Raw genomic sequence first — 19,372 nt, forward strand, 5'->3', positions numbered from 1 at the left:
ACTCGTCCAGATTGCATAATAATGAATTCACTGTTTCAGTTTTTGCCAACCTGTCACACCCTGTATACCAATTAAAACAGATGTACCATCTTATTTTCAACCATTCAGTTCTAGGTACTTTCTTTACATATACTTGTACATATACGTACGTACGTCTATATACTTAAGGATTGTTAGTTACACGGAGTACCAGTCTTATTGCTAACAATACATCCCGATAGGTGTCCGACTCTGTGTCCTGGGAACCATCGTGCTGAATTCCGGCTGTATTAATCGCGATGGGTTAACTGACCTGCCTCATCCTCACCTATCATCTCTCACTGGTAACTCGCCAGCGTAAACAGCACAGGCGGGGTTACCATTCCACTATCACTCATTAAAAAACTTCTTACCCGTCATAAAAACTGAAACCTAAAAATGTATTTTAGCCATTAAAGTGTTGCCAGTTTCTCTCAATTTAGTTGCAATCCATCGGTAAGCGTCGATACTCTGTCGCTCTCCTTTTGCGGGCTTGGACTACTATTCGTGGTCGCTTCTACACACGCGCCCGGTTAAACTGTAAAAGCCATCTGCGTCAAAAGTACAGTTCGAAAAAACCTCCATTTAAGAATTTTGAATATACAAAACACTTCAATGGCTGAAATATATTCATGAATGGTTTGTTTTCATGAATACAAACATAAAATTGTAATTTTAATTCATAAGAAATTGAAATAAAAAAACCATAATTTCAACAATCAATATTTATTTTACTTCATTGAATATATCTACATAATTATGAACATTAACATGGTAAAAGCTCATAGAACACCGAACCGCCATATTTAATTCAAGATGCCGCCCGATGTGTTGCCACCTTAACTACAAAGATAATGGCTGAATTAATATAAAAAATGGCTAATTTCGAAGTAATCAAAAGAAATAAAATGCACATATAAAACCCTTTATAATACATAAGTATGGCCAAGTATTTATCGCTGACTAGTCTCAATATTAACATTTTTGTTTCTATATTCTAGCAACCCAGGATTAGCCCAAAAATTGGCAACAATAAGTCTATGAATCTGTATTTCTTAGGGCAATTTGTACTACCAATAGGAATATTTATGTACAAACTGAACGTATGATCTCACTAAATTGTTTGGCCAGTTTAATCCCTATTAATATTTCTCCGTTTGGGGGTACAAGTGGAATTTGTTAGTAAATTTATGAATTTATATTATTATGACAATTATATATAATTATGAAAATGCAATATAAACCCTAAACCACTTTCCAATAGTAAATATAATCTGCTCATTCGAAAATTAAAAAAGCGCAATCCATGGACAAACAAAATGGCGGTAACTGGCGGCTCGGTACATCGTTTAGTGGATTTAAATTTGACAAAGCACACTTGTATATCTATATCATAAAATAGTGACACAAAAACCCCCAGAAAAGATTGCATAATTTGTGGACGGGAAATATGAAATATAATTTTTTAAATATACTTATTGAGGTAATATTCGTGAAGGCAATCACCAAAATTACATTTCTTCTGGTGCATTCAGCTAAGTAGTAGATGAAGATTAACAAAGCTATGTTACGCTTGTTTTTTTTTTTTTTCTTTTTTGAATAGATGACCTTTTCACCTTATTTTACAATCTTTTCTGAAATTCAACACTCCGTGATTGCGTGCTCAAGCATATATGAACATTACGACTTATTCCTATACAATTAATTAAAATATATACTATTTTTGTGTACAAATATAAACGACATTTCTATATAATATACCTACGATGAACAATTTCAATTCTTATTATAACGGCTAGTATTTTTAATCTGTATTTTTCCAATTGACCTAACAATAATGGCGGGAAATATAATCATAACCTAAATAAACACTTTATAGAAATGTTTAAATTTCCAAATTCTTACTCTAAACAAAGTAGGTACTAACTTATAAATTTAAAAATAATAACTTTATAATAATTAAGCACCTTTTTTAGAAATAATAATCTGTCATAATTAAAAAGTCAATAGAATTTTCAATATTAAGTAATTATAATAATTTACAGAGCACCTATTTCTTTTTTTTAAATGAATAAAGTGCTTCGTTCGGAAATTGGTTTATATGGAAATTTTAAGAACATGTACTTAACATATTTAAAAGAAAACTTTTCATCAGATTCCTTTGTTTTTTTTTTTCTCTTTTTTGTCAAATATCTTTTACAACTCGTAATTCGTTTAATTCTTTTATGAATCACTACACTTTCTTACAACAATAGACATCAATGCGTTTCGTGTTACTCTACACTCTACATACATTCGTGTTATCTCTAATATTTATAAATTCGGTTCTAACTGTATTAGAGTAAATAACCAGGTAGAAAGAACACTTTCATTGATTCGATAATACTCACGTGGCTCACGGGTCCTACTGTGAGTTTAGCTTACCAGTCAGACATTGCTGTGAGAGCGTGCTTCTCACTCGCTTACGAATTTCCTGTTAAATATTTGACTATCCTCCTTAATTATACAGGGTCTAAAGGGGGGGGGGGAAGGGATTGTTAGTAATAGAGACTGAGAATCCCATTGCTAGCAATATACCCAGCCAGGTCCACCTCCTCGCGATTCCGCCTGGAAACTATCATGGTTAGTTCCTGATGAATTCATCATGATGGGCTAACTGGCCTGTTTTAATTCTCATCTATCACCCTTTACTGGTGCTCCGCCAGCGTATCCCGTTAGCGCAGGCGGGGCTACCATACCATTTTCACCCATAAAAAAAACAGGGTCTAAAGAGAAAGGTGTACAGATATCGCCCATTGGTTATATCGGTGCCGTTCCCATATTTATATATTGGGCTCTTCTGAGCATTGATGGCGGGAAAAAATCGTCGCCAATTTCGGTATCGCCATACCAGATTGATATCTATATTAATTTCGATCATGTTCTTAAATATTATGTATTTGATGGCATATATTTAATGTATTCGTTATAGGTGCAATATATACATAAAACACACCCTTAAAAAGTGTCTTTTCTACCCAGTTCATTAATCCTTACCATATCCCTTTCAGACCCAATATTTTTTTTCTTTCAGATGAAATATATTTTCGTGTTTTGGAGCCAAGCCATCTTGCCGGCACGCACGAGACTACTGCACCACCTAACCGCTAAAACGATTTCTTATTGGCCGGTTTAGAATCTCGCTATCACGTTATTTCAGCTTCGTGCGTAAAAATGAATTGCGCGCGGTTTTGGAATTTTTTAAAGTTACAACTCACGCCCGTATCGTTCAGGTCTGAAAGGGATAACGATTTATAAAAAAAATAACTTAAAGCGTACAACATTTAAAACTGAGGACTACACCAATTACTTCCCACAGTGCTACCTACATTAAAAAAAAAACGGAAAATTCTAGAACCACAGTTGAATCTTAGTCTAATTTCTTTTTGCCCATTTGAAATTGCAGACAAGCTGACAACCCTATGACATGGGGGAAAGGGATTGTTAGTAATGGAGACTGAGAATCCCATTGCTAGCAATATACCCAACCAGGTCCACCTCCTCGCTGTTCCCCTGGAAACTATCATGGTTAATTCCTGATGAATTCATCATGATGGGCTAACTGGCCTGTTTTCATTCTCATCTATCACCCTTCACTGGTGCTCCGCCAGCGTATCCCGTTAGCGCAGGCGGGGTTACCATACCATTTTCACCCATCAAAAAAATCTAACAACCCCATTGCTAGCAAAAGGGTATATTAATCAGGTCGATCTCCACGCGGGTCCCCCTAGAAACCATCTTGATTAACTCTTGTGGGATTCGTCACGATGGGTTAATTGACCTACTTTTTCAATATCCATCTATCATCCCTCACTGGTGCCCCGCCAGCTTACACCGATAGCGCAGGCGGGGTTACCATTCCATTATCACCTACTGAATAAAGAAAGGATAGGATATGTTGAAACAAGTGGAACAAATATTGAGACCAATACGGGAGTAGAAGGCTTCACAATTTAGCATGCATCCTTGCATCCGGGCACAGGGACCGTGCTAATCTTTCTACCGTTCTAACTTTACTATATGTACATTCGAAGCGAGTGCCCAATACGGGAGAAAACCTGGAAGGTGTCGAAGTTCTTTGCAAACTGAGGGGAGAAACCTAAAAAAATATTTTTCTGGAGAAGGGAGCGATCCTAGTATCGTCCTTGCTAAACATTCCTCACTGGTACCCCGCCAGCGTACACTGACAGAGCAGGCGGGGTTGCCATTTCATTATCACCAATAAAGCTATGTTTGGTGCCTTCAGTGTTGCCTGTTGTGACGCAATAAGGTAATTATAATACAGGAATAAAGAGAAATCACTTCAATCCTCTAAAGTGGAGTTAATTTATCTAAGACCTCATTATATTTTTTTTTATACAACTTAGAATTGCAAACAAGTTAACCGCCCACCTGATGGAAAGTGGTAACCGTCGCATATAAAAATAAACAATACCGTGGAAACCACAGAAATGTGATTTCTATAGTGTAACGTATTGCCATTCTTGTGAACTATGGTGTTGTCTTCGCACCTCGCATTAGTTTTTTTTTTTTTATTGTTAGGGAAGCAAACGAGCAAACGGTCCACATGATGGTAAGCCGCTACCGTCGCCGTGCATTATCGGTCTTTTAAATGTTTATAAGCACATTTTTTTAGTTTTTCCATTAATAAAAAATGCAGTGATTTCCCAATGTTTCTGCGTGGGACGAAACTGTTCCGAGTTTAGTATGAACACCAAGGCCACTGTTATCACAAATCTAAAATTCGTTGAGGGTTACATTCAATACATATTAAGTACAATTTAAATCGTAATATATACACCAAAACGCTGTACAAATAATGATGAAACTGAAAGTTTCCCAGGAGATATCGACAGTGATTTTTGGCTCAACACATAACGGCCATTATAGATACATTTTGTACATTAACCCTGAATATTCTACAAAAAAAAAAAACATTTTTGAATGCGAACCAATTGAGATTATTCCGAAGAGACAATTTAATAAACTAAAATTTACATAATTTACTTCAATTGTGGCAAAACAAGTTATTTGATTTAAAAAAAAAAAAATACTGAATCCATTTTGTATCTAGCAGAAAATCCCAAGTCAGTACATAACTGACGCAGTTGAGGTAACAAATATAAAAAAAAAAGAAAATACAATCAAATTTAAAACGTCATTATATTGAAAAATTGTCGAGAATTACTTGTCACATTTAAAAATATTTAAAAAAAAAGTAATTAAGAAGGGATTCGCCACTTCGTTTCTAATGCAATATACCTGGCTTGTATTTCTGACGAAATTCAACCTAGTACTCTGCAAGTCGATGGTAAACAAGCACCAATTGGGTGGGCGCGCTCCATCCTAGACCTTATCATCACTTGCCATCAGTTTGAGGTAAAACCAAGAGCAAATCCATACATACATACATACATATCTGTCACGCCTGTCTCCCATCAGGGTAGGCAGAAACAATGGAACGCCAAATGCTTCGATTCAAACAAACCTGTTTCGCTTCTTCCACATTCATCAAATCAGCAAATCCATCTCGTAATAAAAATACAACAAATTTTAATTGATTACCTAAGTGGAGCGCTTGGATCGTGGCCAGTCATACAAAGCGTAATGGTTGAAACACTTCGATTACCTACACACTCCTTGGGGCAGACTGTTCAGTTTCATAAGAAATTATACTGAATTGACAGCTTGGTATAGAAATTACGATTATATATATACTATATAAAGATCACAAATTACAATAGATTTTTTAATTTTACATACAACATTATTTTAACGATTTTACATTACAAGGTAAAAATGTTACGTTCCGTTATACGAATTCTCTTTTTATTCAATAAATTGAAAATATATTTTCTTCTGTGTAACTTTATTTAAAAAAAAATACCTTATTTTTTTTAATTCATCGGAAAAATACTGAGCTCATTAAATTCCAATTAAGCAATCATTAAATCTGTAACTATTACATTCACCTTGTTATTTAATAAATCTAACATTTATTAACACATATCTTTAACAACCCCATGTTTTAAATACTATAAGAATATTAAACTTTCTAATATTATTACTTAATTTGTAGAAGCATGTGCATGTTAGTGCATATTAAATATATTTCATAATACATCTATGAACATTTTATTGCTGACAAAATTAAAAAGAAATGGCACTTCCCGTATTTTAGGCGGGATTTTATGAGCACACGTAACTAGAAATGGCGGGCTCCGTGGACTTGTATCCAGAGCCATAAATCACTATATAAAAAAAATAAAATATAAAATGCTGTTCCAAATACAAATTTTGTTTCCTTAAATATTTGAACACTCAGGAAAAAACAATTGTTACGTCTAAAAATGCACTTAATCTAATAGAATTGTTTCCGCTGATTATAATTAGATGTGCAAAAAAAAAATATAAATGTTATATATAAAGATCCATAAATCCATTTAGCAATATTAACACTTACTGTTAATGTATTTAAAAGAAATAAAAAAATAACATTAATGTTCATTATGATTAGTCAAAAACTAAAAAATAAAAATGAATCGATAAACGTTTTCTTAAGCGTAGAACTCGTAAACATCTGGACCGATTCGGCCATTTTGTTTTTCAAATATACTTTGAAGTTAAAATGAAAGTTTTATAAGAAATATTGCTCAAAAAAACTCTGAAATCTCATTTCTCTTTCCCCGTATGTAAACTGGGCCTGTAGACAAGTGGCAAGCGAATTCGTCGATGGAATCGACATCGCTAGCGAGTCCGTGAGTTGGAATGAGTCACCCGGCGTTGCTATCTCATTCTATCTCACGGACTCGCTAACGATGCCGATTCCATCGACGAATTCGCTTGCCACCTATCTAGAGGGCCTGTTCGTAGCTGCCACATCAATCGAATATCGAAGTCAAGCATTAGATATTAAGAGAACGACATCTGTCGGCTTAGTTAGTAATTAATAAAAGAAAAGGTACTGATTATTTGAAATAAAGTTAGAGTACACTTGCTTGCAAAAATATAGGCTTTAGTTCTCTTTTTAATTAAAATGCAAAAAAAATAAATATTAGAAAAGTTAACTTTTTTTTAATGCAACTTAGAATGGCAAACAAGCTGACGGCCCACCTGATGGAAAGTAATAACCGTCGCCTATACACATGAGCAGTACAATGGACATAACAGAGTATACTGTTTCGCCCATGATACCCCCCATGCGTTGCCATTCCTGAGGACTCGGATGTTATTCCTCTGTACCCTGTAAATTCACACCATATCCCACTCTTCAAACCGAAACACAGCCATGCAAACACAACTGCTTCACGGTAGAAACACGAATGGGACAGAGGTGCCCAAGCAATCGACTTTTGTACAAAGTCTCCCACTTGATGTTCAGCAGTGGACAGGATTATTATTTCGTAAGCAAGTGTAAACTTTGAAGTCTGAAGAATAAATTCACTTTGAAATATCAGTAAAAAAGAGACCTCTATATATGAAATTCCAGAGTTGTTGAAAACTATTTGAATCTTTTTTTCATGTTTTAACATTATTTGTTTATAATTATTAATTACTCTTTTATATTTTTCTAACTGTCCACACTTTAATGTCAATTTATGGTATTCTTGTATGGCACTGTAAAATATTCACTATATTTTATATATATATATATTGAAAGAATCGATTGTAAAAAAAATACGTTGCAATGAACACAAGATAAATCATTTATAACTTAACATTTATCATTTATATAAAACTATTTTTACACAATACATATGTTCATAATAGGCCATTTTGAATTCAATCAGCATAATGATATAATAAAAAAAAATACAAGGTGCGATGATGAGTTTTGCATTAATACATACATATTAATAAGTATATTTTATAACTTAATGGGCGTGGGTAATATCAGTACAGATACAATATCTATATATCGGATTTCTGTAGATATTGATGATGGAAAAAAGATCATTGCTCATACCGTTCGGATATATCTACTATATACTCATTTCGGTATTGTATATTGAGTAACAGACATTTAATATATATGGATTACTGTATTTTTTTTTCCTATTTGAGAAATAATATAACTAGAGAGACGTGTGGACTGAAAGGCAATGGAGAGACAAAAATCGAAAAGAGAATATTGGTTTTGCCATTTGGAGAGAATGGATGAAAGAATTACGAAAGAGATGTATCTAGCAAAAATGAATGGAGATGTCGGTAGGGGCCGCCCTAGACGGACGTATGTCGACCGAATAGGCGACGTGCTGAAGAAGGGCCAAATTAAAAGTACCCGTAACCAGCGAGCGTGTATGAAAAGATCGATGAATGTGGAGGAAGCGAAAGTGGTTCGTTTGAATCGAAGCACAGAATTACTTTTGCACATTTTCTATTCTCTGTAAGCAAAACTCATATCACACCTCCAAATTTATTAAAAAAAAAAGATACATAACCTATAGTGAAATTTAAAATAAATGGTAAAAAAAAAGTAGGAAATTGCTGTCCTATTTTTGTAAATAATAATATTATACATACTACAAAACTTCGTTTAAAGCTAAAACGAATGGATTATCTACATTTATTGTAAGTTTATGTGTGTAACCTGAAAATAAAATTAAAAAAAAAAATTAGATTGTGATGCAATCAATGGTGGGGTAGTTTACCTACATACATACATATCTGTCACGCTTGTCTGCCATTAGGGTAGGCAGAGACAATAGAACGCCAAAGTAGTAGGTTACCGAGGCGTCATTTCTCTAAACCTACAGTAGAATTTCTATTATCCGAATCATATGAAACCAAAGATATTCCGTATAATCAAAAATCCGGATAATCGATTTAAAATCAAATCAAACAATACATAATTAGTTTTTTTTTTTTTTTATTATGTAAAAAGCTTTACGTATGATGTAAAACTTTTTACATAATTTACGTCATTTAGACAATACGATATATAAAAAAAAAATATAATAAACTGTAAAAATAATGTATTAAACAATACCTATTCACCTAATTAATACATAATACCATTTCTAAATCAATAATTAGAGCCGTGAAGAATAAGTCCGGATAATCGAATATCCGGATAACCGATGTTCGGATAATCGAGATTGTACTATATTTATAAAATTTTAATTTAATATCTTTATTATAAGCACTAATATGAACTAATGGATATAAATCAAAATTATAATTAATTTAATTTATAATATAGCCCATAAATCTGTAATTTCACTAAACTATTATTATTGCCTTGTAATCTCACCACAGATAGACCGCCCTCTTTCTTTGTGGGTGTCGTACAAGGCGACTAAAACTTTTTTTTATGCTACTTAGAATGGCAAACAAGCTGACGGTCCACCTGGTGGAAAGTGGTAACCGTCGCCTATAGACATGAGCAGTACCGTGGACATAACAGAGTATACTGTTTCGCCCGTGATATCACCCATGCGTTGCCATTCCTGAGGACTCAGGTGTTATTCCTCCGTACCCAGTAAATTTACGCCATATCCCACCCTTCAAACCGAAACACAGCCATGCAAACACAGCTGCTTCACGGTTGAAACATGAATGGAACAGAGGTGCCCAAGCAATCGACTTTTGTACAAAGTCTCCCTCTGGTAACTTGATGGTAGAGGGATGGGCGGCGGCGTCCCTATTAAAATATCTCTAAAAGCCTAACTGCAAAGTGTAAAATAAATATATACTTACTTAATTCATACCCTCGTATACGAAGTTATCGAAGTCTTCAGCGTAGAAGGAACTCATTTCGAACGAGAGGTCGGTGCTCATGAGCGTGTTCTCTGTCGGCGCGGGAGTAGCCGAGCCGAAGTAGCTGTTGTTTTGTCGCCGACGTTTACGTTTTGTAATGTAATAATTTATTATGTTGTGTAATTTGTTGATATTGTTGTGTGCTCGTTCATTTTGTTGTGTAATATTGTATCATTGATCAGAGTATTTGCATAATTCATTGGAATTAAAAAAAAAATGTAATACATTATTAGTATTAATGTTTTACAATGATATGCCAAATTTAAATGTAATATTCATGATGTAATAAGTACACAATAGTTTGTGTAATGTTAAAAAAAAGTTTGAATTGAGTACAAAGTAACGATTTTTAGTATAGAGTAAAATTTTTTTTAAAGTTTGACATGTGTTTTAGATTGATGTGCCGATTTGTATTGTGAGTTTTGTGTCGACGACAGCAGCACCCAGCGGAGCGATCGGGAAAGAAAGAAAATGCAACACATTAGACAAAAGAGGACGGTCGTTAGATAAAGAAAAAAAAAATAAACAAAATATAATAAGAACAATCTAGATAACCCTAGAAGTCACCGTCGCCAAAATGGCAGCACAGACAAATAAAAAACAAAACAGCTGTAATTCTACGATGTAAAATAAGAATTAAAAAGTATATTATAATGATGACAGATAGATGATTATTAACGACCGTCTGTGTTGCATTTTCGCAAAGGTGGGACGTGAAAAATTGTCTTTGATTGAGAATAAAAAAAAAAAAATAGTGGCGCGAAAAAAAAACAATTTCATAACTTCATAGTACAATCTGTATGTACACTGTGGATACATAAATAACAAATAATGCCAATAATTTTAATAAATAAATAAGTTTTTGTGTTTTCCATCTTATATTAATTACTTAGAAGAGTTACAATATATTTCAATAGAATTTAAAAATGACAATAAATAACTGACCCGACCATAAGACAGTCTGTTTAATTCTAACTATAGTAGAAGCAGTAGAAATAAAAAATAATTTAATCATTTAAATGTTTCCATTTGTTTCTAATTTCATTTAGAGATTTGTAACAATTTCAATAAGTGTCCCACGTCTATAGGCGACTGTTACCACTTTCCATCAGGTGAGCCGTCAGCTTGTTTGCTATTCTAAGTTGTATAAAAAAAGATTTCTTGTTTATTAAGTTCTTTTAAAATAAACTATGGGTATAAATGGTCTTAAACAAGAGTAAGTATTAAAATTGAACTAAGAAGCAACCTATTAAATTTATTGGCGTAACTTTACATTCGTATTGTCACCACTCAATTATAATAAATTCTTAAAAAAAAAAACAAAATTCAAAGACAATTTTCCACAATTTTTAAATAACAAAACGGATTCTTTTCTCACATATATTTTGTATACAAGTACAGTGAACATGCATCAACATATAACATTGTCATGAATTCAAAACGTTAATTTAAGTAAACAACGGCGCATCGACAGAACAAGGTATCTGACTTGACAATTCCATTTTTAATATTACGAATATTACAAATGAAACTAATTACACCGTATACAATGTAATTAAATATTGTTATAAAGAATTAATAAGAAATGTTTATTAGTGAATAAAGAGAAAATGTCAGATACAGTATCCTTATCGCAGCCGCTGGCAAGCATTGGATGTTTGTGCATCTGCAGCACAATACTGAAATTTCAAAAATTCACCTTAAAAACTAATTATTTTTACCTACTTATAATAGTCACATCCCAGGAGAAAAAACTTTTCAAGTCTTAATATAAAATACCGTTTCCAATAAACTATATAAAAATCCAATCTTTTTTCATATACATATATAATTTCATAACTTTAAACTTTCAATACCAATTGACTTTACAAAATAAAGGCAATTTTAAAATGCAAGGGAATAAAATTGGTCAAATTTCATAGGGTTTATTTAGTTTAAACATCATGTTGATATTAATTGAATAAACATGATCTTTTTTTTAACTTAATTATAATTATAATATAGTATGATAAAACTGTCATAGAATTGTGTACTTAGACTGACGCAAATTAGCACCGAATTATATATATATAGATAGATAGATATAAAAAAAATACAACATTTCACATAAACGTATTTTGAAGAAATCAAAACAGTAATGAGAAACGTGTATATACGTAAATTATTTTAATTAGTCACAATATCTTAAATAACTAAATCTTACATCGAAAGTCGACAATAATTATCATTAATTTTTATTAATAATTCGTTTTGTTGCTTAATTAAATTTTTTTTGGCGGGAATTCGTAAACGATGGCTTAAAAAAAGTATTATCTATGTCACATATAATCTGTGTAGTATTGACGTCCAGATTTTTTTTTTATTATTCTTCTTCTGGCTTGGAGCATTTAAATTTTAATTCTTTTTGCTACTCCATTTTTAATCTGGGTTGCCAGAACTAATGCGATGTGTATAGCCAGAGAATTCATGCATTGCATGAAAATCGCTGTATTAAGCACTAATTGTTTGTAATCTTTTAATTCTATCAATTGATATACATTATGAATGAACGAAATTTTTTTTATTGTTCCCTTCAATATTAACTAACATTTTAATAACTTTGTTTAATAATTTTTTTTTATTAAAATTATAATCGAAATGATTCTTTTTGAATAACGCAATTTTCTAATAAACACACTTTTTCTAACACAATGTTGTGTAAAACACAGCGTGGCACGTGTGGAATAATTTAAGACTAAATTTTATATATTATCGAATTTCAAATGCAGGATATTTTTTTAAACTCAACGTCCCCGAATCCCTCCTAATCATAGCCACATTTAACACAGATTCGACATTTTCATCTACTTTTTTTATATTTTTTTTTTATATAATTATGACATGTAAAAATACCCTAGATTTATAGTTAAACAGGAAATGCAGTATATGGACCCAAATTCATAACAACATGGAATATCTCTCATAAGTTTCTGTTTTATTTATTTTAAGAAATACAATAGATTTTTTTTTGGCAGCAAAAGTATAAGCGTCAGGAGTGTAGTATTTGTATTTGTCGTTCCCATTTAAAAAAAAATTATATATATAAATACATCAAAAACTTATGAAAAGCTATCCATACTATTCAAAAGATAATCTCAAAGAAAAACTATTGAAGGACGGTTTTAATGTAGAAATATCCACACAAATACTAGAATAGCTTTGATAAATAGCATACGACGGTCAGAATGCAATATTATATCTATGATTCTGAATCAATATGTTTTATAAACAGTACTTACAAAATCGTTTAAATCCAAACTATGTTTCGAGAATTGCAGCTTAAAAGACCTTACTAATAAAAAAGGACAGTGGGGTCGATTCAGATGCGTTATTTTTTTAAACCTACCTCTTAACCTAATATTTCAATTTGATAGTTTCCCATTAGAGGACCATTATAAACTAAATTTATATTAATTTTGACTTAAATCTATTATAAATTTAATTCATATTTGTCCTAAAGATTTCACTGTGATATGTTGAAATTTTAATTTTTGAAATACATTTAAAAGACGCCTCAGAATCGACCCCAGTATCGCAATCTCTTCGACTTGATAGAAGACGGATAGAAACAATGATACGGAAGGGTCTTATAATCGTTAAAGGTCATCCTCGATAAAGAAACAAGTAACAGCCTCCCAGCATAGCTAAGAGTTACATATCTCATCCTATCTACCAACAATGCAACATTTTTGTATATTTAATAAGAACAATTGCCAATATAAATGTGTATAATTCTATTAATACTATAACGTATACATGTTTGGTTCATTGATAATAATACTAATAGTATAGTAGGGATCAAGCCAACCATATTACCGCCGTAGGCAAACACCGAAACCTCCAACATCCTCATCTACAGTGTCTACCCGACTACGTCGCGGCCTTTATACAGACTCTATACTTCAATATAGTTATTCAAATCTTGCCCAATTCAGATATGACATCATTCAGATATTAATTATATCAAATTACACGAATATTACATTTCACAATGATACCATTTTGTAATGTAATATTGTCATATTCGTCTTCATAATTTGTGTCATCTAGATATCGAATATATTATTACAATTACACCAATATTACATTTCACAATAATAGCATTATATAATGTAATATTGCCGCCTGCGCCTTCATAATTGCATAGTCGCATTTAGCAACATTTCACATTATTCCGTCGACGTGGCGTAACTAATAACAAGTGCGACTTCCGTATCTAATTATTTCAATTACACGAATATTACTTTTAAAAATGATAACATTATGTAATGTAACATTGTCATATCTATCTTCATAATCGTTATCGCATTTAATCATATATCACACCATTCTATTGACGTGATGTTCCTCAAAATACGTACTATATCAGTATCTTCAAACTTACACGAATATTATATTTTACAATGATAGTAATATATCAATGTAATATTGCCACTTTTGTCTTCATAATTGCATGTCATATCGCATGATATCGACATGGCATTACTCAAGCCCGTGCAATCTCAATATCGCTATTGAGTTATTTATATTACACAAATATTACACTTCACAATGATACCATTATATGATGTAACATTGCCAATATTAATTTTTTTTTGTTTTCATTATCGTAAAAATGCATAAAAATAGTTATACAAAAGAATTTTGTGACATATTTTGACAAATACTTTTTTTTACACGTTACGTGTATTGTTATGTCCTAAATCACTTTGTGACTTGCTCGATAGACAATATATATAAATAGTTTAATAGGATTTTTTAAATTCGTTGCGACCCTGGATCAATTTATTTTTCGAAACTACATTTTTGCTACAATTTACATTTTTTTAATCACTATTTTTACTATAAAAACATATGAATATGTTGAAGATGAAACCATTTTTGAGACGGAAATAGATCGACCGCATAAAAATAGACAATTGCATTTTATAAAACATCTCATTAACACCTTTTTTTACAGAATTATACTATTTTGCATAATTTCTGTTAACATTGCATAAAATAGAAAAAAAAGGACTATGCAGTCTCATTTTGATTGTATGGTACATAAGAGACCATATTATTTCGGTTTATTCAGTGTATATTGATACATATTTAATCAGAATAAATATTCATATTTTTAAAACGATTGAGCAGGATTGTTTTACAAATATAACTAATTATTTTTTAAGGATATTTATCTTTCTCAAGTACATCAGCCCCTTCGTACCATGAAATTACTTTTTGAATAAGTTCATCCGTTAATTGTCATTATGTTTAACATTTTATTTACATTTTTCATAGACAATTCTCCCAGTAATTTAATGGAACGGATTCGTGATAGGGCAAATTTTTGATAACAGTTTAAACTAAAATCCAAACTTCTTTTTTACAATTTGACAAAGTTAACTTCTTATAAAGACTTACTATAGAACTTTTTGGAATTAGGATTTTTTTATTATAATTACGTCATAGAGTTCCTAACATTCAAGTAAAAGTCTTCGCGTCACGCAAAATCTTATTACGAATCATGGTTTTCATTAAGTTTTTTTTTTTTTATTTAACTTTAAATGGCAAACAAGTTGACGGCTTACTTGAAGGAAAGTAATAACCGTCGCCTATAGACATGAGCAGTACTATGCACATAACAGAGTATACTGTTTTACCCATAATACTCCCCATGTGTTGCCATTCCTGAGGACTCAGGTGTTATTCCTCTATACCCTGTAAATTCACTGTTATATCCCACCCTTCAAACCGAAACAGCCATGCAAACAGCTGCTTCCCGGTTGAAACACGAATGGGACAGAGGTGGCCAAGCAAACGACTTTTGTACAAAGTCTCCCTCTGGTAGTATAATAAATATTTCAATTTTATATCTAAAATTGAAGTATACTTGTCTATTTAATATCCGTATGATAAATACGAATGTGCTCGTATTTAATTTAATTTTAATAATGAAGACATTTTATTATTTGAAAAATTAATATTTAATTAACACACTACACTCACAACATACTAGCAATACGTATGTAGCTCGAATTACGTAACTTTTGGCCTTTAATTCTTTTAACAAATCTGCTAGATTATACAGTATGTAAGGGACAGATTGGGCCAAAACAAAAACAGCCGATTCAGATGAAAGGTCTGAATCAGATGACATATTATTTCTACACCGGAAATGCACCGCAGCCATATAATTAATGTTTCTTAGTTTTAACTCCGCGCAATGTATTTAAAATCTTACGATCCACACGACGCGCGATACCTACAACGCGCTTAATGGCGCTTCTTCATAGGTAGCTTTTGTACGCTTGTAGCGTTGACCTTACACAGCTGACTCCTCGCGTCGCGGTAAAATTTTAATACAAATATTGTATTACTATTTTTTTTATAGTATTTCACTATAAAATATTATTATTTCTTTATGTTATAACATAGTATTATAGATTACGATATTTAAATAAAAAAAAAAAAAAAAAATTTTAGTAAAGAATTTCCACTGGTTTTCATTTCAGAATTATGGTCTGAATCCACTATTTCAGGTTCTACCAATCTGTCCCTTACACTCAATATAGTACATGTATAGTAAATTACATAGTGATGGGTTAAGCCATTAAGGCGTTATATGTATTTAAAAAAAAAGATATTTACCAAAGTAATATATCAAACGATTAACACACTTTTTCACACTCGAATCACTTTTTAAATGACCGTTTAATTATATCATTTTAAATTTGCCATGTAATAATAAAGTTGTAGCAATTTTTTTTTAATTTAAAATTTTGCATTACAATTACTAATTATTCTCTTATATATAATGTAATATAAAAATAAATGCAAAAAGTTTCTTTAACCAATAATACTGATAATTCTGTGACAACACAATTGCATGAGTGTGAGTATTTACTGCACGTACTCATTTGTATATAACATAACATGTAATGTTACATTACATTCCGTTCACATGCCTTTTAATTCATTTAGGTGCCAATGATTTTTACTCATATCTACTTAAAAATGCCAAAGAAACCTTTGGCGTGTTGATGTCATTTACCCTTGTACCTAAAAAAAAAACTAAATCTCCTCTAAAAATTATCCAATTTTAATAATTTTTCTACAGCGAGCTAAACAGCAACTGATTTCACGAGCACCATGGCGCTCGTGGCACTTTTAGTTACAATACGCACGAGCGCAATGGCGCCCGTCGGCATTCAAACGGTTAGTGTAACAGGTAATGATTGTTATGTAAAATGTAATGTTACATCACAATCCGTTCACATGTATTTTAAATAAACATGTAAACACCGACACCGATCATTAAGAACCGTGTGCTTTTGGCACGTATTTATGAAAGTAAATTATTTTCCAGGAATATAGATGGTTTATAGATACAAGTGATAAATCATTGCCCTTCTACACTTTGCCTGTGAGAAAATTCAGCCATTTTCGAAATTAGACAGGTGCACGCTTTTGATTTTAATTACATATATTATTTATAGGGGTGGGTAATATATATTGATATTATATATATTGATATATAGATATTGCATCTATATATTTCATTTACAATATCTAAATACTGGTCCAATAACGAATATGTTAAGTCTGTTATCCAATTAATTGTTACATAATGTTATATTATATCTGACCAAGTCTGGGGTTGTTACTAATAGTGAATACCAGCCTCATTGTAAACAATACACCTTGTCAGGCCTCCACGTGGCCCCACTGAAAACCATCGTGCTGAATTCCACGTGTATTAATTACGATGAGCTAACTGACCGGGGGGTCTACCATGAATTGAAATTCCGAATTTTCGGACTCAATTTCGTGTTTTTGTTCATACCGAAATCGAGCCAGTAAATAGAGCTTAACATTTCGTATGTCATAAATCCTACCATAAAAGTCTAAAGGAACGATACTTTAGCATTTTTAATATTTTTAAACGGTATGTATCATGTAATTTTAACATCAAATTTGTGTTTTGTTCGGACCCGAAATTTCGGAAAACATTTCATCGTAAGCCCTCTGCTTTCATTCTCACCTATCACCCCTCACTGGTGTCCCGCCATCGTATGCGTCAAAATTTCCAATAAAGTGTATTGAAATTAAAATAATTTTAAAACATTCTTACATTAAAAAGCGTTCTATTAATGAAACTGTTCATTTCTCTTAAACAAAAGAAAACATAGATCGAAAACGACAAGATATTTCTATAATATTGACGGCGAACAATAACAATTTATTAGACGTTTATAGAGGAGAGTAGAGATGAATAGCATCCGATATATATGTATCGAGTTCTTTAGAACATTGGTGACCACCTATATCGATATCGCCCATACTGGTCGGATATATATACATTATGAGCAGGTTCTTCTTCTTGTTACATATTGAATAATATATACGTTTAACCTCATATGATCTTGGCATAGATTAGACCACCCCTTCCTTTCCCGTGGGTGTCGTAAGAGGCGACTAAGGGAGGGCGAGGGATAAGCAGAAGCGTCCTTTGAAACATCTCTAAAACCACGGTTGCCAGGGGAAAAGGGATTGTTAGTAAAGGGGTCAAATATCCCCATTACTAACAATATATCCTGTCAGGTCGACCTCTACGCTGTTCCCCCTGGAAACCATCGTGGCTAATTCTAGTTGAATTCGTCAGGATGGGCTAACTGACCTGCTTTCATCAGTCATCAGTCATCTATCACTGGTGCCCCGCCAGTGTATACCGATAGCGCAGACGGGGTTACCATATCGTTATCACCCATTAAAAAAACCACGGTTGCCGGCGGGAAAGGGATTGTTAGTAATGAGGTTTGACAGCCCCATTGCTGACAATATACCCTATCAGGTCGACCTCCACGTGGATCCCCCTGGAAACCATCGCGGCAAATTCTTGTTAAAATCGTCATAATGGGCTAACTGATTTGCTTCATTCTCACCTATCATCCCTCACTAATGCCCCGCCAGCGTATACCGATAGCACAGGCGGGGTTACCATTCCATTATCACTCATTAAAAAACCACAGTTGCCAATCCGCCTACCAAAGGTAACACCTACTGGTAAAACTCACTTAACCCTTTCAGACCCAAGATTTCTTTTCTTTCAGATTAAATATATTTTCATGTTTTGGAGGCAAGCCATCTTGCCGGCACGCACGAGACTACTGCACCACCTAACCGCTAAAATGATTTCTTATTGGCCGGTTTAGAATCTCACTATCATGTTATTTCAGCTTGGTTTTGGAATTTTTTAAAGTTACAACTCACGCCCGTATCGTTCAGGTCTGAAAGGGATGTGGGCCTCCCCATACCCAGTGTCCAGCAGTGGACAGTTAAAGGCTGATACGATGATGAGGATATATAGATATTGTAACTACAATATATAGGTATTGCATTATACTACCCACCCTTAGTGGAGAGGTATAAAAAGTTTCACTGACATGTCTAAACATGACTAAAATTAATAAACTATTTATTATAATGGGGCACGAATAATATTATTTTATCAACACAGACTACTATATTATAT

General features: G+C 32.6%; 1 protein-coding gene across 3 annotated transcripts in view; it reads right to left on the reverse strand.

Annotated features, from left to right (window-relative positions):
* Window positions 1–728: 728 nt before the first annotated feature.
* LOC113513772 (signal transducer and activator of transcription 5B) overlaps window positions 729–19,372 on the reverse strand; it is a 50,165-nt gene continuing 31,521 nt past the window's right edge. For all 3 annotated transcript variants that reach the window (XM_052892083.1, XM_052892085.1, XM_052892084.1), the window contains exons 21-22: window positions 9,757–9,880; window positions 729–8,647 (exon numbers count right to left, since the gene is read on the reverse strand). In XM_052892083.1, the coding sequence (XP_052748043.1) occupies window positions 9,757–9,880 (124 nt within the window). In that variant the 3' untranslated portion in view covers window positions 729–8,647. The remainder of the gene's footprint in view (window positions 8,648–9,756; window positions 9,881–19,372) is intronic.

The sequence above is a fragment of the Galleria mellonella genome, unplaced genomic scaffold (assembly GCF_026898425.1).
Source record: "Galleria mellonella isolate WM207_F2 unplaced genomic scaffold, CSIRO_AGI_GalMel_v1 utg150, whole genome shotgun sequence".
In the NCBI taxonomy this organism is placed as follows: domain Eukaryota; kingdom Metazoa; phylum Arthropoda; class Insecta; order Lepidoptera; family Pyralidae; genus Galleria; species Galleria mellonella.